General features: G+C 41.1%; 1 protein-coding gene across 1 annotated transcript; it reads right to left on the minus strand.

The window, feature by feature from the left end:
• Window positions 1-1,198: 1,198 nt before the first annotated feature.
• On the minus strand, window positions 1,199-17,268 carry ACBD3 (acyl-CoA binding domain containing 3). Its single transcript, XM_010186040.1, has 8 exons — window positions 17,202-17,268; window positions 11,814-11,955; window positions 10,590-10,730; window positions 9,673-9,831; window positions 7,666-7,840; window positions 4,130-4,322; window positions 2,795-3,079; window positions 1,199-1,902 (listed from the first exon to the last, which is right to left on the minus strand). Exons 1-8 carry the CDS (start codon window positions 17,266-17,268, stop codon window positions 1,691-1,693), a joined length of 1,374 nt encoding a protein of 457 aa, XP_010184342.1. The 3' UTR covers window positions 1,199-1,690.
• Between the last annotated feature and the right edge of the window lie 783 nt (window positions 17,269-18,051).

Raw genomic sequence — 18,051 nt, forward strand, 5'->3', positions numbered from 1 at the left:
GTTGTAACAGTATTGTATGGACAAAAGAAAAAAACCTGAAGAAATATATTAGTGCCTGCCTTTTTAAAAGTTTTTTGTTTTGTTTTTTTTACATTAAATACAGTTTTCTTTAAAAGCAAGGTATTTTCTAAATTCATGGTTTATATACCGTATGTACACAAGAGCAGAACATTGTACAGTGTTTTTGGGTAAAGCAGCACTAACTAGCTATAAGCTGGTATGGTGTTGCTGAACCAAGCGCAAGATGACAAGTTAAGCACTCTAAGAAAAGTATCTCCATGGTTGGTATGAGAAAAATAAAGTATCATGTATGTACAAACTGATTATTCACACAAATCCCGCAAACTCAGCATCATTTGCCATAGAACTGTACATGCCGCAGCGAATCATGGCTGTCTCATGGAAGTTTTACTGCAAGAACTTGATCCGACAGACCCAAAGTAACCATTTTCTTTCAGTAGCAAAGTGCATTACCCATGCAGAGAGCACTTACGCAAGTTGCCATCACAACGCATCACCCCTGGGGTGCAGGGCTCCAAGGAGAGCCCGTTCCTACTGCAGTCTCAAGTCAGACACCTGCATCCTTCCACTACACAAAGTATGAAATGCTCCAACCATACCATATGAAACTGAGATTAAAGCTACATTAAGTATCTGTATGTGCACTCTGGTTTTCTGCAAACAGCGATTAAAGCAGAAAGTTTGCACCAAAGTATCACCAGTTCAGACTAAAATGGACTGGCAGTGATTTCCGTAACTAGTGCAACATTGACTCCTATACTTTATCAAAGTAACTTTACTGTTCTTCAGCTGCACAACGTGCTTATTCAGGTTTTACAAAAACAGACAAACCAGAACATTGTGCAGAAAACTAGTTTCAGGTTTGTACATACACTTTTGTTTTTAAAGTCTACCCCATTAAAAACCCACCAAACTTAGAAATAGTTTGTGCCCTGGTTCAAAGTCAATTGCCTCAAAAATGACTTTTTAATTCTATGGTTAGCAGCAGGGCAGAGATTAAGGTTCTTTTTGTTACATATGCTTTTAATTGTCATTCAGCTTACTCTTCAGAAGAGGTTATTTGCTGTACTTTCAGGATGCTGCTCATCCTTGTCTTAGCCACTACACTGGTTTAAGGAACTGAGTGTTTCTTCTTCGATGAGGACACAAGTGAGACAACTTGTTTCTAAACTGCATCAACTTCAAATTTCAAGTTTTTAATGGTGTAAAAATCTGACATTCAATTACAGTTAAGAAACTTGCTACACAGCAAACTGCATCCAAATCTACCAGTTATTGATGGGACCTTTAAATTAACCATTAACAAGTTACTCAAAGCATCCAGACCTGGAAACATCAGATCACCCAGCCAGTGAGCCAGCAACTCCCTCCCCGTTTTTCATGAGGCTTTAACAAATGCAACTGATGTGATCTTAGCACTGGAGCCAATGACTTCCATCGGTTAACTCCAATACCCAAAAGAGCTGGGGAGATCCTGTGTTAAGCCCAATGCAATATGCATTAGTGTCATGGAGCAGGAAGATCCCAGTGTCTACTTGTTAAAGTTCACACAAACCATATAGATACAGACAGGATAAAACACAGACTCAAAAGGATCCATTATGCTTGAAGAAAATTCCAAATAAAATGACATCTTCTGCACAGCCCAGCCTCAGACACAGCCACACCTTTATCTAGTATAATAAACTCTGTAGTAAACTGTTTTTGACCTCCATAGAGAGTAGGAGTTGTCAAATTTAAGGAGATAAACTCCTCTCCCTGGGTACTGGTGGCTGCCAGCATACACTTCTTCATGACAGTCTCGTCTGTACACAGGCACTATTTCATCTAGCTGAGGCTTGTTGGCATTCTTTTTGGCTTTTTCTTCGCTGCTTGCATTTTCTGCAAAGAATTAAAAAAAGGCATCAGTTAACACTGGTGGATGCTTTACAAGAGAAAGTCAGACTGATCTGTAGTGGACAAAGCACTCTTTGTTAGGTTAGAAATTAGGTGGCTCAAAGGGGTTCATACCAAGGCTGTGGCTAAAGCATTCAAAAGTGGGAGGAACAGGAAGCATGCTCACTTTATTTCAATTTTAGAGTTTGATGTTAAAGCTCACCACACCCACGTTCCCCAGCACTGCTGGGGCCGTTTGTAGAGATGCCAAGCTCCAGTTTTCACTAAGACATTACCGCATTGACTGCTGCTGACCTGATTTACTACTATTGATCACTTAGTAGTAATATCCAGAAGGCCACTGCTTCCTATGTCAGAGCAGTCCCTCTTAAGCTCATTTCAAACCATTTTTTTCTGATGGTATGCTAAACTCCCCTGTAGGTAAAGGCTGGGAGCTGTGTCCTAGCCACTATGAGAAATGGCTCTTTTAAGTTGTTTTGCTGAAGCCTCAAGGAAACTTCCTCCGTAGAAAAAGTTCAGGAACAGCCTGGCAGGATTTTTCTTAGAGGTTTTTCAGTAAGCAGATCCACTATGCTCTACTATGGTTTCAGTCTAGCTTACTCAATAGCTGAATTGGACAAGAAGGCACACTAAGAAGTAAGTAAAGCTTAGGAATAAGGATTTCCCTACCCTTAACTGTTCTAACCTATCTGTGACCAAATGAGGTGACTGAAGTTACTTTCAGAATTGCACTTCCTATTCAGAATTGAAGACAAGACTCCAGCTAGATGGAAGTTGGGGGAACTAGGAGATGATACAAGACAATCAGTTGGGTTTTCCCCCATGGCAAGATCAGCAGGACTTACATGAATAAGTTTATATAAATAAGCATCCTTACCTTCTTCTTCATCCTCATCATCACTGGATTCGCTGACATGCACACTGACTGCAGTATTCGGGGAATCTGTCCATTCAAAATACACCCCAAAACCAATGTCATAATTGTCTGTAGCAAACTCCCAAAAGAGGTAAGAACCCTCTTCGTGAGTTGGTACTCTAACGGTAACCACTTCTCCCCGACCCACTGTGATCACAGAGTCTGCATCCTGCCGGATTTTTTCCTTGAAGTCTTTAATCTGAGGTCGTGTCCACATTGATGGGGCAGCTATCACTGGAACAGAATCTGGAGACAGAGGAGGAAATGCTCCAGTTAAGCTTTGTTTCAGCTCTTTATGCTACTTAAGTGTACCTTAGGGGCACTTGAGAACCACAAGTATCAGAGTTGCTTCCAAGTTATCTTTTTTTTTACTGAAGAAGCATCTTTTTCACAGTTGAAACTTGCATGAAATGCAGTGCACACTTATCCTACCAGTTCATCCATCCACAACATTTAAACCAATAATGCTTATGCAGAAAAGACTCAGAAGACAGTTGTGCTGCTACAGGTGACAGGGTTGCATTGCACAGAACATAACCAGAGACTGTGGATTTGTCTAGAAATTATCAAATATTGACTAAAATAACTGAACAACACCTCATGCAGACAGGGACCATGCTAGTGTTGGTTCTGTACTGGTATCCAAGCAAGTCTTTTGAGGACTACTGATTCTGGATGAAAGTACAGAGGTAACACCCAGAAATACTGGAGATGAGAGCTTCTAAGAGGCTACTTTTCCTGCACCACTTCCACAGCTTCCTAGAAGCTGTCTGAAGAAGGTGGGAAGTAGGAGGGGACAGCAGTCCAGACTGCACACAGGACAGGGCTAAGCTACAGACAGGACAGCATTCAGAGAGTAAGAAAGATTTGGCTTTTGGGGTTTTTTTTGTGTGTGGGTTTTTTTGTTCGTTTTTTTTAAACTGCGAGGCTAAATCAACACTCAGTTCTGAGCCAAGTTCAAGTAAGTTGGAACATATTTCTGTACAGAACAGCTTTCTGCTATAACTCTTATGCTCCTTTCCTTCAAGTCGAGAGTGAAAGGATGTTCAGGATCCCATCCACTTAACTTGAAATACTTTTGCTGCTTCCTCTTTTCCACTCCCCAAAGTTGAGTTTTGTCTGTGCAATATTGTTTTCCCATCAGAAAAACTGGACACATGAATCAAACTTAGCTCTTGCACAGCCCAATGAAGCCAAGCAAAGAGCTGTAGTGACCATACTTAAGACATCTGAATCCTAAGAAAGGCATTTGCTTTTTTTTTTTTTTCTTTAATGAAGGAATCTAGCTAGTCCTACCTTTTGGTCCATTCTCCAGTGCTTCTTCCAAAGCCTCTGAATCCAGCTCTTTTTCAGGGCTTTCTGCATGTGCACTGGCCTGCCCATTAACAGACGGGGTGTCCCCTGGGGCAGGGGCATTCACCTTGGATGCAGTAGTCAGAGGTGTCCCTGTTGCTGCCACAACCACCTCCTGCTGTTTTTGTAAGGCTGCCTAAAATGACAGAAATTAAGTCAAGTAAAACCTCCTTTATACCTTCCAGCAGAATGCATACAGAAAAAAAAAAAATCTCCCCATGCACCCCATGAGGAGCCTTGACACAAAAGACCAGAAGCAGCACACATTAATCAGTGAGAATTACACGTGCTTAGTATCAGTGGAAGTGAAGTCACTTTGTTCTAGGCTGGTAGATACAACCTGAAGAAAGACACTGGACTTTCAAGTTAATTGGGACACACACAATAAATTCTTGCACTTAACTACAGAAGTTCTGCATTTCAGTAACTCCTGGAACATTTCTTTCAAACTTGAAATTGATGACTTGTTTGCTGTTTTTTACCAGTGAGCTGAAAGGGTTCTTAGCATGAGCTCATCCAGGTCTAAAAAGAGCTGAAAGTATTTAAGGTCTATTAAGTACTTGCCAATTTGTGAGTTAACTTGCTCAACAGGGTTCTCTATCAAATCCACAACACCTGACAAAGGCAGTTATTTAATAGGAAAGCTGGAAGTGTAAGAGCCACAAGGACTGCAAGTGGTCTGGGAAAAAAGTTATTAAAGCTCAGATGTGCTGCTTTTAGAACATGACTTATGCACACTGAGACTCTTTTGAAAGATTTTATCATGCTGTCCCTGGGCAAAGGATTAAATACACCTAAAATGAGATTAAGCAAGGTAACACCAATACTTTTGCATTCAAGCAGGATGCATCACCCCTTTAACTTCAAGGCTTATTCCCCTGCCCCTAGTTACCAGTACAGAGCGACTACATATGCTTTTTTGTTGGGACAGAGAAAAGGTATAACTGACAATACCATTCTTTAAAGAATAATCTAATAAGCAGATGATTGTGATGAATGAATGGGATATAGGTATCCTGGGCGAGTATGAAAACTGTGTAGTCAAACATTAGTTAGGTTTCAAATTTGAGCAGTTGTACAGATGCTGCCCAAATCCACTTTCTTCTACAGCAGTTCTATGCACTGAGACAACGTGAAGTGGCAAGAACTTTTCTAGAAAATGACTGCATACAGCCTTTCCAAAATTAATTATATCATGAGCTGACCTGTAAGCAACCATGACAGAACAGCACTTTTCAACTGCACTAACAGATGCCAAGGCGGCTGAGTTACAGACAACCAAAAGGAAATTATTCCTCAGAAGTGTTACAGATGCTACCTGAGTCTTCAGAAAAGTCTGAAGTAGAATTACATAATTTTAGCTCTGTTAAATGCTTCTTTTTCATCCTTTCCTTTACAAGAGTTGTCCAAGCAGAGTTCTGAAAGATAAGCTTCATTTCCCGGCACAATTATTTTGTAAGCCACTATAAAGGAAAGGCTGTTCTGTCTGGTCCTGGCGGGCATTAGTCTTCTGCATGTAGAAAGCAGTCAGTCCTTACGGAAAGGGGCAGTGCTGATAGCATTGAAGAAAACTGGCAGCAGCACCTCCTACATCTCAGTCTCAATGGAGTAATATCAATTACAGAAGGCACTGAGGACAAGACTGATGAGCCTTAGCTTTTGCTTACCAGTAAGACACCAGAGCATTGGTACCAAAGTGTCATTAAGCTTTAAGACTAACTATAGCAGGGCAGGAAGCCTCTGACTTTCCTATACCACTTTGACCCCATTGAATCATGATTTGGTTTGGCAGGGACATTTTTCTCTAGATCAGGCCAAAGCCCCATTCAACCTGACCTCAAACACTTCCAGTGATGAGGCATCCACAACTCCTCTGGGCAACCTGATCCAGTGTCTGACCACTCTCATCGTAAAAAAAAAAAAAAACCACACACAAAAAACCAACAAAACACACACAAAAAAACCAACAACCTTCCTTATGTCCAATCTAAACCTACACTCTCTCAGATTAAAACCACTGTCCCATTATCCGGCCACTACAGGCCCTGCTGAAAAGGTCTTCCCTTGTCTTTCTTATAAGGCCCCTTTAAGTATTGAAAGGCTGCAATAAGGTTTCCCCAGAGCTTTCTCTTCTCCAGGCTGAACAACCCCAGATCTCTCTGCCTTTCTTCAAAGGAGAAGTGCTCCAGCCCTCTGATCATTACTGTGGGCCTACTCTGGACCCACTCTAACAGGTCCATGTCTTTCTTGTACTGGAGAGCCCAGAGGTGGATATGGAACGCTAGGTAGGGTCTCATGAAAGCTGAGTAGAAGGGGAGAAACACTTCCCTCCCTCCCTCAACCTTCTGGCTACACTTCTTTTTATGCAGCTCATACCCAGTTTTTCATCCACCAGTATTCCCAAGTCCATCTCTGCAGGGCTGCTCTCAATCCATTCACAGCCCAGTCTGCACTGAAACTGGGGACTGCCCCAGCCCAGCTACAGGACCTTGCACTTGGCCTTGTTGAACTTTGAGGTTCACATGGCTTCCTTCCTTGGACAGTTCTTTGCTGAGGGCATCAGCATCATCAAAATACAGACGACTTAACAGGAAATTAGTTACTGAATTTCAAGTTTTTAGTTCAAAAACAACAGACCTCAGGCTGGCAGCTATAGGCCATTTAAGACTTGGGTCCTGGCCAGAGAGGTCAGGCATACTAGAGTCTGAAGGCTGGCTTACACCTGTTTAAGACAGTTACAGATGGACATCCTTGAACTTTAAAATAGCTTGAGCTATGAATACAGCACACGTGCCAGAGATACAAGATTCCTCTATACAGAAAAGTAGCCTTTCAAGCCCAGGCACAAAAGCCTTGTGAAGAAGTAATATACTACTGTCACCTGTTGCTAGCAGAAATATGAAAGTCTGTCCTCCCACCCAAATCACAAGCAGTCTGTTGCAGGCAAGCATCTTGATTAGAGACTGATGTCAGACAATAGATGCAGGAGAGAGAAGTCAGCAGTGCTCAAGTTGACAGGGAGGAGCAATCTCAAACCCAGTAGTGGTGTGACAGTGCTTCATGCATGTTCAGCTGGAAACACATGGCTGACCAAAGCCTCCTGCTCTGCACAGATCTTCAGGTGCGATACCTACATGGAGAGTAACTTGAACTGGTTTGTTTGTGCTTCAGATGCACTGGTATCCACCCCATTAAATTACACACGCAACAGATGCTGCAGCAGAGCACATTTCGTCTCCAGGAATAATATAGAATGAAAAATTAATAAAGGCTGCTTAGAATTTTCTTAGCTAACAGCTGCTTTAGGAAACTACACAAAAAGACTAATAACAGGGCTCTGGTGTTTGCATCTGAAGCAGTGTTAGTCACTAAGACACTATCTTTCCTTACAGCAAACATCTTTTCAAGGATATGACAACAGACAAGTTAATACCTTCTAGAGACACAAAAACCTAAGTTTCTCAGCTGGTTGGCCGTACCTGTTGCTGTGCAAGCTGGACTTGATACAACTGCTGCATGTATTGCTGATAATGCTGTTCCTGGAGCTGCCGAATTAGAATTTGCTGCTGTTCATAGTTGCCTGGATACTGCTGGGCTGCGTACTGCTGGAACTGAATGGCAGTCTGGGAGTTCAGTGCTGCCATTATCTGTTGCCTACATTGGAGGGAGGAGAGTAGAAAGATTACAAGCAGCTAAGGGTACTGGGGAAATCCCTGCACTTAAATGATTTAAGTGGCCTCAAAGACAGTTAATTCAATTCCCGCAAAAAAAAAAAAAACAACTAACACACATCTATATAACAGAGCAGAGAGCCCAGAGGTAACGTAAATGTGAATTTTGCCTAAAACGTGCTGAGAGTATAAAGAAGGGAGCAACTATTTCTACCCAATGTCTGAAAACATCAGGTGTTAAAGAAACCCAAGAGCTCTTACATAATTCTCAGTCCGTAGTCTGATAAAGAGGTAGTGCTAGAAAAATATGTGACTAAATTTTTCAAACTAGAAAGGGAAAAAAGCTACATTTGGTTCCTCCAGAAAACATGCAGAAACCATCATTCTAGCAGCCCTTCTACAAATATTGATAAGAATAGACCTGCTGTGGTACAGCACGGCAATGCTTTCTGGTAAATCTAAGAATACACCACATTACTGTCTTAATTTCCCAGGACAGTAAATAAACATATAAAAAACACGAGTAACTGAGGCCTAATTCAAGAATGAAAAATTTGCTGCCAAATAGGGCATCTGTGCCTCCAATAAACTCAACTGCTGAAACTTCAGGAGGAACACACGGGTTACTTATGCACAGGCTCAGTTTTCCTTATCTCACCAAAGGGCAAACAAACTACACATTAAAACTACTAACTAGATCCAGGGTTCATTTTGTCTCATATGTTACATCCATCAGTTAGCAATGCTTCAGAGGAAGAAAAAAGTATCACATGAGTGATTACAAGCAGTAATTCTTTTTCCTTCCCCAAAAATAATCCTCTAAAAGCTATTAGACTAGTTTGTACCCAAAAGGGCAAGATTTACTGCTCCTCAGCAAACTATGATCAGTTAGATACACTTGGCCTGTATCTATGTATCCTCATTCCTTTTCTGTCTAATCTCTATCTCTGTAACCTTCTACAAACACTAAATACACAACTGATAATGTAAAAAGAAAAATGTTAACTTTAAGGCAACTTCTTAAGTCCTGTGCAACATTTTTATTGTATTCACTGTTCATTTATGTCTATTATACATTTCTCCATTTCTCACCACATTAAACAAACAGTAAAACTTGTGGATTAATTATTTGTTGCCGTCTGAAATCCACTACCTAGAAAGTGCAGGATCTACTTTAGACACCCCCTGCAGAGACACTTTTGTTATGGAAAATGGCTGCTGACAAGTGTGGAACAGCTTTCATGATCTAGTGCTGTCATAAACATTACATGTGCAAACCTAGATCCATGTTTTCAGCACCTGGATGTGATGGTAACAATGAAATATAACTAGAACTGTGTATTCTAAATAAACAATTTCATTCAGGCTACAGAGGTTAAGTGCATTTGAATATGAATTTTGAACTCCATTTAAAAAGCTGCAAAGATCCAATGACTGCAAGTCACAGTTCAAACAACACTTCCAGTTGGACACTTCACTCTGCTCAGTTGAATGAGTGCAGCATTAATAATTTAAGAAGCAGAGCCACAGGCTTTCACGAGGTGCAGCCCTTGAACCCACAAACTCCTAAATAGTTTCTCTTCAAAGCAAGCTTCTCTGGCACTTTCATATGAGAAGGCTGCATGCAGTAACAGATTAGGATATATTCTCTGCAAACTGTGTCTCTCAAGTAAAGATGCAAATGTCACTGCGAGACTCAAGTGCTCTGAAATTCAGGTATTCAATTCTAGCACAACTATTTAAAGAAATAGATACAAGTGTCTCAAGTGCAAGGCAGTTATTTCCTTTGAAGTGTTGTTTGTTTCAGCTACTCACTTCTGTTGTTCCATCCGAAGTCGCTCCTCCTCTATTCTCCTCCTCTCTTCTTCTTCTCTCCTCAGTCTTTCCTCCTCTTCTCGCCTACGTTTTTCTTCTTCTTTTTGTAAACGCTCACGCTCCTCTTCTTCACGCCTCCTTCGTTCTTCCTCTTCTCTTCTGCAACATCCACTCAATAAGCTATTGCAGCATTCCTAAAATCCTAGGATGAGTTATTTTCAGCATGCTGTAACCTGCCTTTTGCCTGCCCAGTAAGGCTTCTTGTTTGGTACCATCTCCTCTCACTTCAATTTGACTGGAGAAGTGTCTTACTGGACACAAGAGGAACGCATATTACTGTTTAGTTTTGCTGCATTGTGCAGTATGACAAGTGTAAACTCTGAATTGTAATCTGATATTCATTCTAACCTATTACTATACTATCCTTAACAGAGAGCAGTAGAAACAATTGCCTGGAAACCTTAAACTCATCTTCTAAGCTTTAATATATGTTCAGTAATTACATGGATACTGTAATGGCTTAATAATCACATGATACATAAATGATAGTAGAAGATAGCTTTTGTCAAGTTTCTAACTCATACTAGAAGGGGAGTTTAAAGCACCTGACAATTTCATGTCCTGTATACATTTAGTTTACAGACAAACCAGGGCAGACATTTTATGAAGCATGTATTTCTTAAACAGATCACAGTATCAGCAAAATTTAAAAAGCTCCTTATATTCTAGGTGTCTTCACCTCAGAAACAATCATTTATCACTGGCAAAGTAAAAAGGCTTGAAGAGATCAAATGGCACCACAGGCACCTAAACTTCAAGCATTTCTCTTCCCAAGATTACTTCAACCTAAGCTAGCTGTGACATTGTCAAGAGTTAGACACTCAATATACTCCAACACCAAAGGACTCAAACATTACCTTTTTTTTTCTTGTTCTTCTTTCTCTATCTTGTGGGAAGTGACATATGTTGAAAACAAGTGGCAGCACCTATTCAGGAGCTTAACAAATTCTGTCATAGCTTTTTGCTTTGACATGTTTCCAAGGGCAGCCCATTCCTTCCTGAGAGAGAAAAATCAGCTGAAATAACAGAAGACTTAATTCTATTCAAGTCAGTAGTGAACTCTGAGAACCCAGCAAAGGAAAAAAAAATAAAAAGGTTGGGAGACCAGGGACCAAACTTTATCACATGCAGTTTCAGAGAACCAACAACCTTTTCCTCATTCAAAGATAGACCTTAAACCTGTAGGTTTTAGTGCTCTCTTCTGCCTGCACCAGAAAAACCCCTTCGAACAGACTAAACTACGTCTGTTTTTTATATAAAATGTCACACATATCATTGACCTTACTTCAAATTCTGAGCTACGTCCAAGAACTTCCCAGCTACAAATGAACCTGAAGTATTTTTCACCCTTCTTACAGTCTAGTTTGTGGGGGGAAAAGCATGCATTTTCCTGGATGAACAAAGATGGTAACAACCATCAATTACAGTGCTTCAGTCAGTTGAATGCAACAGCCTGGTTCTTCCTAAAGGAAAGCTATATCCATTTGGGCAAAAGCAGTGCACTGGGTCCAGCTCTGAGAAGCCAGTGCTGGGTTGCACATTGTCTTCACAGCTAAAAATAGCAACATGAGAACTGCCACCTGAACTGCAAGCAATACAAGAGACGTGCCTGAGACTGGATAAATTTTGATGACATTTGGGCAGAGTTTGAATGCACAAGATATCCGATTTCAGAAGTTATCTTTGGTATTAACAAAAGCTATGGTGAATGCTGTTACCAATTACAAAAGGCCTGGTGGTGGGTGGAGTTAGGCCACTGGGGTGGCGTTAGGCTGAAACACGGATCTGCACATTAAAGCTAAGCTAACCAAGTCTTAAACTGCTATGAGGAATTGGACACTGGGCACAACAGGTCTTCCTAACATGGTTTAAAAAAACCCCAGTGATGTTCTGTTAGCTCCTTTACTGAACCGTGACTCAGATTTCTAAGATGTATTTGAAGAGGCCACTCTCCCTTTCCACTACCATACACACGCATTGATGCAACCCACATACTTTTCTTTCTGTTACTGAAATTGGATGATATTTTCTCCAGACAGGAAAAGCAGAGTTAAAACCAGCCAGAACACTAGCCCGTTTACCTTCTATCATTCCCCAGCACATCAAAGAATCCAACTTCAGGGCAAGTGTCAGGGTTGTAAGGTCCCAGCAGAACCTGCTTGTGCAGTGCCACAAGTTTGAGTTTTTCTTCATATGTTGGATGAAAGGCTTTGCCATCTTTTTCTGTAAGGGGGGGTGAAAAAAAAAAATCACTGTTGCAATTAATTAAGCATAGGACAGCAAAAAGCATTTTGTATAACCACTACCATGACTTCCTCTGTCAAAAATGAGTAAGATAAATCACAAGAGGTTAGATAAATTAAGTCAGCTCAGTTCAAATAAAGTATCGATTTGTCCAGAAGAAACACATTTACTGCAGCTGCTGAAACTTAATTGGGAAGTGTTTTTCATCATACCATCTAGAGTGAATCTTAGCTAGTAAGTTATCACATAAATATCTATGTTAATTAGTTGAACATCATACCATATGGATACATAGTGCTGAAATATTAAAAAACCCTAACTTGAATCCAAAATGCGTCTGCCAAGTCCATTGTAGTGCGGATAGGATTTTCCACAAATGATATGTTGTTAACTTTATAGATTGCTCTCCTTTCATGCTTCTCACATCAATGAAAGCAGAACAAGCAAGGTCTAAGGCACAGAAAACTGCAGAGTAAAAAGAAGAATTAAGGGAAAGTTCTCCTTGAGGCAATTTGATTGCCGAATTTTGCAAAGGGAGCTGAAATAACCCCTCACAATGAAAAGTCTTAGAGCACCAATGTGTATAGAGAGCTCTGGCTGTGAGACACAGGCAACATAAGCCAAAACCACATCAGCAATCCAATGGCTCCGCACCAACACCTCCTGAAGTAGTCACACTTAGGTCCCGCCACGCATTTACTGCTAAGAAGAGATTTGCACTGATTTAAAATAATATATTAATTAATCAGTTAGGACTTACCTCAGCACACTTAAACTGTCAAAACAAATCAGAGAAACAGGCGCTGCTGTGTGTAATTACACTGCTCATTAAGAAGAGATCTTTCTCTTGAACAGGAAAACAAATGAGCACCATCTCTTTTTGGAAAGGCTGAAACGAGGAAGTCATTATCAGAGGTAAACAACAGAGGTTTCACATGACTGCTCCTAACTGCTCTCCATGTATCCAGGAGCCACAGCCAGAGCTGTCACCCGTTTCCAGCCCTCCTTTTACTGTAAAGGTCACTTTGGGGCAAGATGTCTATAGCCCCAAACTGAACGGTCCAATTCACACTCAGACTTTAGGACTGACATTAACATATTGCAAAACTGCTCAGCGGATGCTTGTAAACAGAGCTATTAACAGGAAAATAAGCAAATCTAGGAACAAAAGACGTGGGCAAAAATACCTCTACTACAGCTTACTGGGAAACTCAGAGCAAATACTTCTAAAAATTGGGAACTGGAGACAACTCCGGAGTGAAGGTGTTTGCAGATCAAAGCAAGAAGCTGTATTTTTGACAGAGTTTCAGTTAAAACATCACAAGGAATCACTCTACATATATACCATACATTTTGAAGCCAGAAAAACATTAAATCACTTATTGCCCATTTCTAGAGGCCCTCTGCACCTTCCAGAATCTCATTTGTTCTTCTCCCAGTGTCACACAACCTTACAGCACATATCTCTTCCAGCTTCAAATAAAACAGAAGCCTTTGTCCACAAAAATACCCATTTCCAAAAATACCTGGTGAGATGGAAAAGTGAGGGGGAATGTAAAGACTCAACCAGAGCCTACACAGTGGTATCCAGCGAAAGAACAAGAGGCAGCAGATGCAAATTGAAATATAGGAAACTCCACTTAAGCATACAAAGTGGCTTTTTTTACTGTGAGTTACCAAGCACTGAAACAGGTTGCCCTGAGAGGTTTTGAAGCCTCCACCACTGGAGATATTCAAAACCCAAATAGACACAGTCCCGAGAAGTCTGCTCTGAACAGTGAGGACTGAACTTGACAATCCCGAGAGGTCCTTTTGCACCCCAATAACAAGTCTGTGACCCTTATGAGAAGCAAATCGTTGCATCCTGGTAAGGTCTCTTCCTGGGTCTCAGATCTCATGCTCTTGGGCCACCCAAGCTGTCCTTTGGCTTTTCCTCAATTCTTCACACTTGACATTTAACTCAGAATTTGCTTCTTAGGTAGTAAGCACTTCTGTTAGCCTCAATAAACAGCATGCACTTTGCAATCATACTTAATAACCTAGGACAGCACGCTTAAAAGGAAGTCAATTGCTAAGGGTACTATGCTGAAATTTTGCCAGGCTTCTGTGTGAAGTATACTTCTCAAGGGGGTCCTGATGGCACAGTTTGCCTTGCACAATGTGTATAACTACAGCTGTCTGCCAAAAAAACATCGCTGTTCACTGTATGAGACTGCTACCTAAGCCAGCTAACTTCATCAGTATTTGAACCCAGTTCTGAAGAGGGTTAAAGGGATAAAACCCCTGTAATTTCCCATGCTATCCACAGCACACCTGCATTTTCATCTGACAGAGAAGTCAGACCTCAAGCCTTAACTATCAAGAGAAGTCAAAATCTGCATTTACAAAAAATGGTGCCCCAAGAGAAGAACAACAAACAAGATAAATAAGAGAGGAAAACAGACAGATGAGAAAATTATGAGACAAGCATTAAGTGACTTGTAAATAATGCAGATTAAAAGCAAACTCTCAGCAAAGTATTTGGAGCCAGTGAAGAGAGGAAAGCTGTGTACTACCTATTTTTCAGTTGAATTCTTCAGCATGAACCACACTGTTTAATTATCCCAAAGATTTGGAATTGTTGCCATTATACTGAATCAGAGGACCTGAAGCCATCTACAGAGCCAAATATGCCAAAAGCGCATTAGCAAGTCCAGACAAGTAGAAATGCCAAATTTATTCAAGCATCCGTGAACACACCACTTTAGTAGGTATTACCCAGACGTCTACAACAGTTGTCAGGAAGCTGAAGAACAAAGAGCTCTAGGGAACACACTGAGAAATCCAAAGTATATGCACAGCAGTAGTACAGCAACCATACAACCCTTCTTATGCCACTGCTATGCCTGACCAGGGCTAGAGAAAGGCTCAGCTTTCTCACAGAAGATTAAGGAACTTCTTTCCTGACAACATTTCAAACCACCATTCACCTGAAATGGTAATTTCTCAAGCCAACTAAACTCTACACTTAAGTAGTGACCAAAAATCAAGTCGCGATTAAGGGTAAAACGATTAAGGAACAAGGCAGGCTTTGGACCTACAATGCTGCAGGCATTCTGCAGTAAGGGCCCATATACATATGTACACACACACAGCGTGTGTGTCCTTCACTGATGACATGAAGCAGTTCACCCTGAACACCAGTTCCCACTTACTGCAAGCTCAGGCCTCCTTGCTGAGTGCCATGGAACCACAGGACACTGTTCCTGCGTTGTCACCCCTGGCAGGGACATCCCTGCACACCCAGAACCAGCTTTTCAGACTGCTGCTCTCCTTGACACTGGCTGCTCTGTTTAGCTGCCTGCAAAACTGAGATCCACTGAGAGCAGCTCAGCTGAATTCCCCAGAAAACCAGTATGTAAAACACGAACATCTCCTCATCTGTATGCTTGTAGACCACTATTTGTGTCAGCATGCAAACACAACAGAAAGATGAAGCTATAACTTGTCACTATGTAGCACCATACCACCGACATGAATTGGTATTGAACCACAAATTCAGACCCAAGGAAGTTTAACAAATATGCTAAGAAGGGACTGCATAATGCAAGACACTGTTACTCCTATGTAACTGCAGATTTATTTTTTTTTCCCCTGTAAGAAGCACGGCACAACATGTTGCAGCTTCCACTCCAGCTTCACCTACTGCACTCACTCTAAATGCTCAATTTCCATGGGACAGCATCCAGTTGAGTCATCGAGAAGCAGCTAGAAAACAGCTTGTGAAGTGCAATTTTTCATCTCACAGCTTTTAAAAGCAGAAGTCACACACGTTAATGCTATTCATTTGCAAAGTTTTAATGAGTGAGACCAAACCGAGAAGCATGACAACTGCCTGGCTGCCTACAGATCCCAGTACACACTCTTACACTCCCAGTTCTCCTCTCCTGAAGATGTTCTGCACCAGCAGAAGAGTTACCAACAGGCCCTTCCAATTAAATGTGATCAAAGCTCAACGCCACATCAAACGTAGATACATTACAGGGGTTTTCATGTTCTTGAAAACAAAAGCCTACTTAACTTGTAAATTACAATCATGCCATCAAATTAGCCCTCAAAAAAAAAAATGAGGTCAGACAATCAATTTAGAATGATGTATTGCTGAGGTTGAAAAGGCATTCTTGTTAGAGTAGGAGGAAACAACTCAGAACAGTCAAACAAAATTTGAGTACTTAACATACCAGGAGAGCTTTTAGATACCAAAATGATATGGTTTGTATACTGTCTGCTCAGATGTGTCGCACTGCAAATCGCTTTAGACAGTACATAAACACTTCAGGGACTGTCATATATTGAAGGTTGGGTGCAATGGTATTTCAATGACAGGATATGGCAAACCATAAAGCCAGGTGGATACTAGAGATTTGCTGGCAGAGCTATGCAAGTGTCCCGTCCCTCCCTTACTGCAAGACACAGCTTACACCTTAAACAAGTTAGTGCCACTGGGATAGCTCGTAGCAGCTCAAGAAGCAGAATAAGCAGAGACACCTCTCTGCCAGCTGCCCCAAGGCACACAATTACAGACAGTCCAAGACAGAAACATACCAATTTCAGTGACATGAGTGTGTTCTCCACTGCACACTGGATCCAGCACATCAATGCACCTTCTTAATGGCAGCCAAAACACTGATTGACCTGGACCAGGCTTGACAGAGCAGCAAGAGAAACAGTGTGTACTATAAGGAAAGCTCTTGTTTCCCACAGAAAAATGAACTGGAACACTACTAACCATCTATTTTCTATGCCTCTATTATTCTGAAAAGCTTTCTTCACAAGCCATTATGAATCCTAAAAAAAAGCCTGTGCATATCTCCTGCACAGCCTAAGGCCTGGCAGTTGAAGTGACCCAGTGCCAAGCATTTTAGGTCTGCTTCTGTCTTTATCGGAGACAGAATAAAGTAGCTTTTCAGTCTCTTAACATCCTAGCCTAGTTCCAGTTGTGTTTTTCACATTGTTTATACACACTAACACCCTGTCTCATCTTTGAGCAATTCTGTTACATGCAACATGCCAAAAGAGACAAGTGTTAGCAGTTACTGTAACATGCAAATCTGAAGTATTTTGATCAGATCCAACTTTTCTAGGAAGAAAGTACATCATGAGTTACAACTAGACAAGTCAGTCTTCACACTGAAGCTGAAAGGAAGCCGCTTAACCAACGACTGCTGCTCATGCTTTGACCTCACCCAGGGACTCCTCTAGCAGCCCCTGATCTTCTTCCATCCCAACTACCACAGTTAGTCCAGATTCCATTATCCCCCTCAAACAAGTGCTGCCCTGGGTCACTTGTTTGTTCCATGGTAGCTGTGTGAGTAGATAACACCATACACGGAGGCGTGGATATCAACTAGCTTTGAGAAATACCAAGTTTTTCAAAGATACCCTCCATCTCCAAATCAGTAGAGTTTTTAGATAAGTGATCAGAAAGATCTCAGCATTAACACAGGTCAATCAGATCCCATGTATGTTGCTCCTTGAAGGAGGAATCTGTATTAGTATTTGCAATCTACAAGGCTGCTAAACAAGCATGCTCGCATTTGTTTTGACAGTGGATGCATAAAAATCAGTTGGAAATGAGACCAATTATTTTCAGAGCTGTGTAGAATCAGTAATCCAAGTATCACAAGCTCCTGTAACTCACCATCACATCTACAATTAAACCCCCTTTATGTTATATCACTTTCAGCAAAAAAAGTACAGATGAAAATACAGGTGATGACTCCATGTGACACTTATTCCAGCTGTAAGAATAGAGGAACAAGGTCTTCATTTGGAAAGTCTGACAGCTCCACACAATGTGGAAAATTTTCCTCTTATGAGCAAAACCAGGCGTTACAAGACACTGCAGGTTAAAAAAAAAGAGCAGCAGTAAGATGAAACATGTTGAAACGAAGCTTTTATTAAAAGGAAAGCAACAACATACCCACTGTTGAGACAACACAAAACAAGGGACTGGAGCCTAGATACAAGTAACACTCCACTGATTTGTCACCATCCAAGTGGAAATAGGTGTAGAGTATAAATTTCACTAAAATA

The sequence above is a fragment of the Mesitornis unicolor genome, unplaced genomic scaffold (assembly GCF_000695765.1).
Source record: "Mesitornis unicolor isolate BGI_N332 unplaced genomic scaffold, ASM69576v1 scaffold29006, whole genome shotgun sequence".
Taxonomy (NCBI): Eukaryota; Metazoa; Chordata; class Aves; order Mesitornithiformes; family Mesitornithidae; genus Mesitornis; species Mesitornis unicolor.

What these genes read in the sequence shown, in the direction of transcription:
- ACBD3 (XM_010186040.1), bottom strand. Translation starts at nt 17,268, where the DNA reads ATGGAATCTGGACTAACTGTGGTAGTTGGGATGGAAGAAGATCAGGGG. An exon ending in GAAGAACAAGAAAAAAAAAG is followed by an intron (nt 9,832 to 10,589) that starts GTAATGTTTGAG and finishes TGGATGTTGCAG; the next exon opens with AAGAGAAGAGGAAGAACGAA. An exon ending in CTTCGGATGGAACAACAGAA is followed by an intron (nt 7,841 to 9,672) that starts GTGAGTAGCTGA and finishes CCTCCAATGTAG; the next exon opens with GCAACAGATAATGGCAGCAC.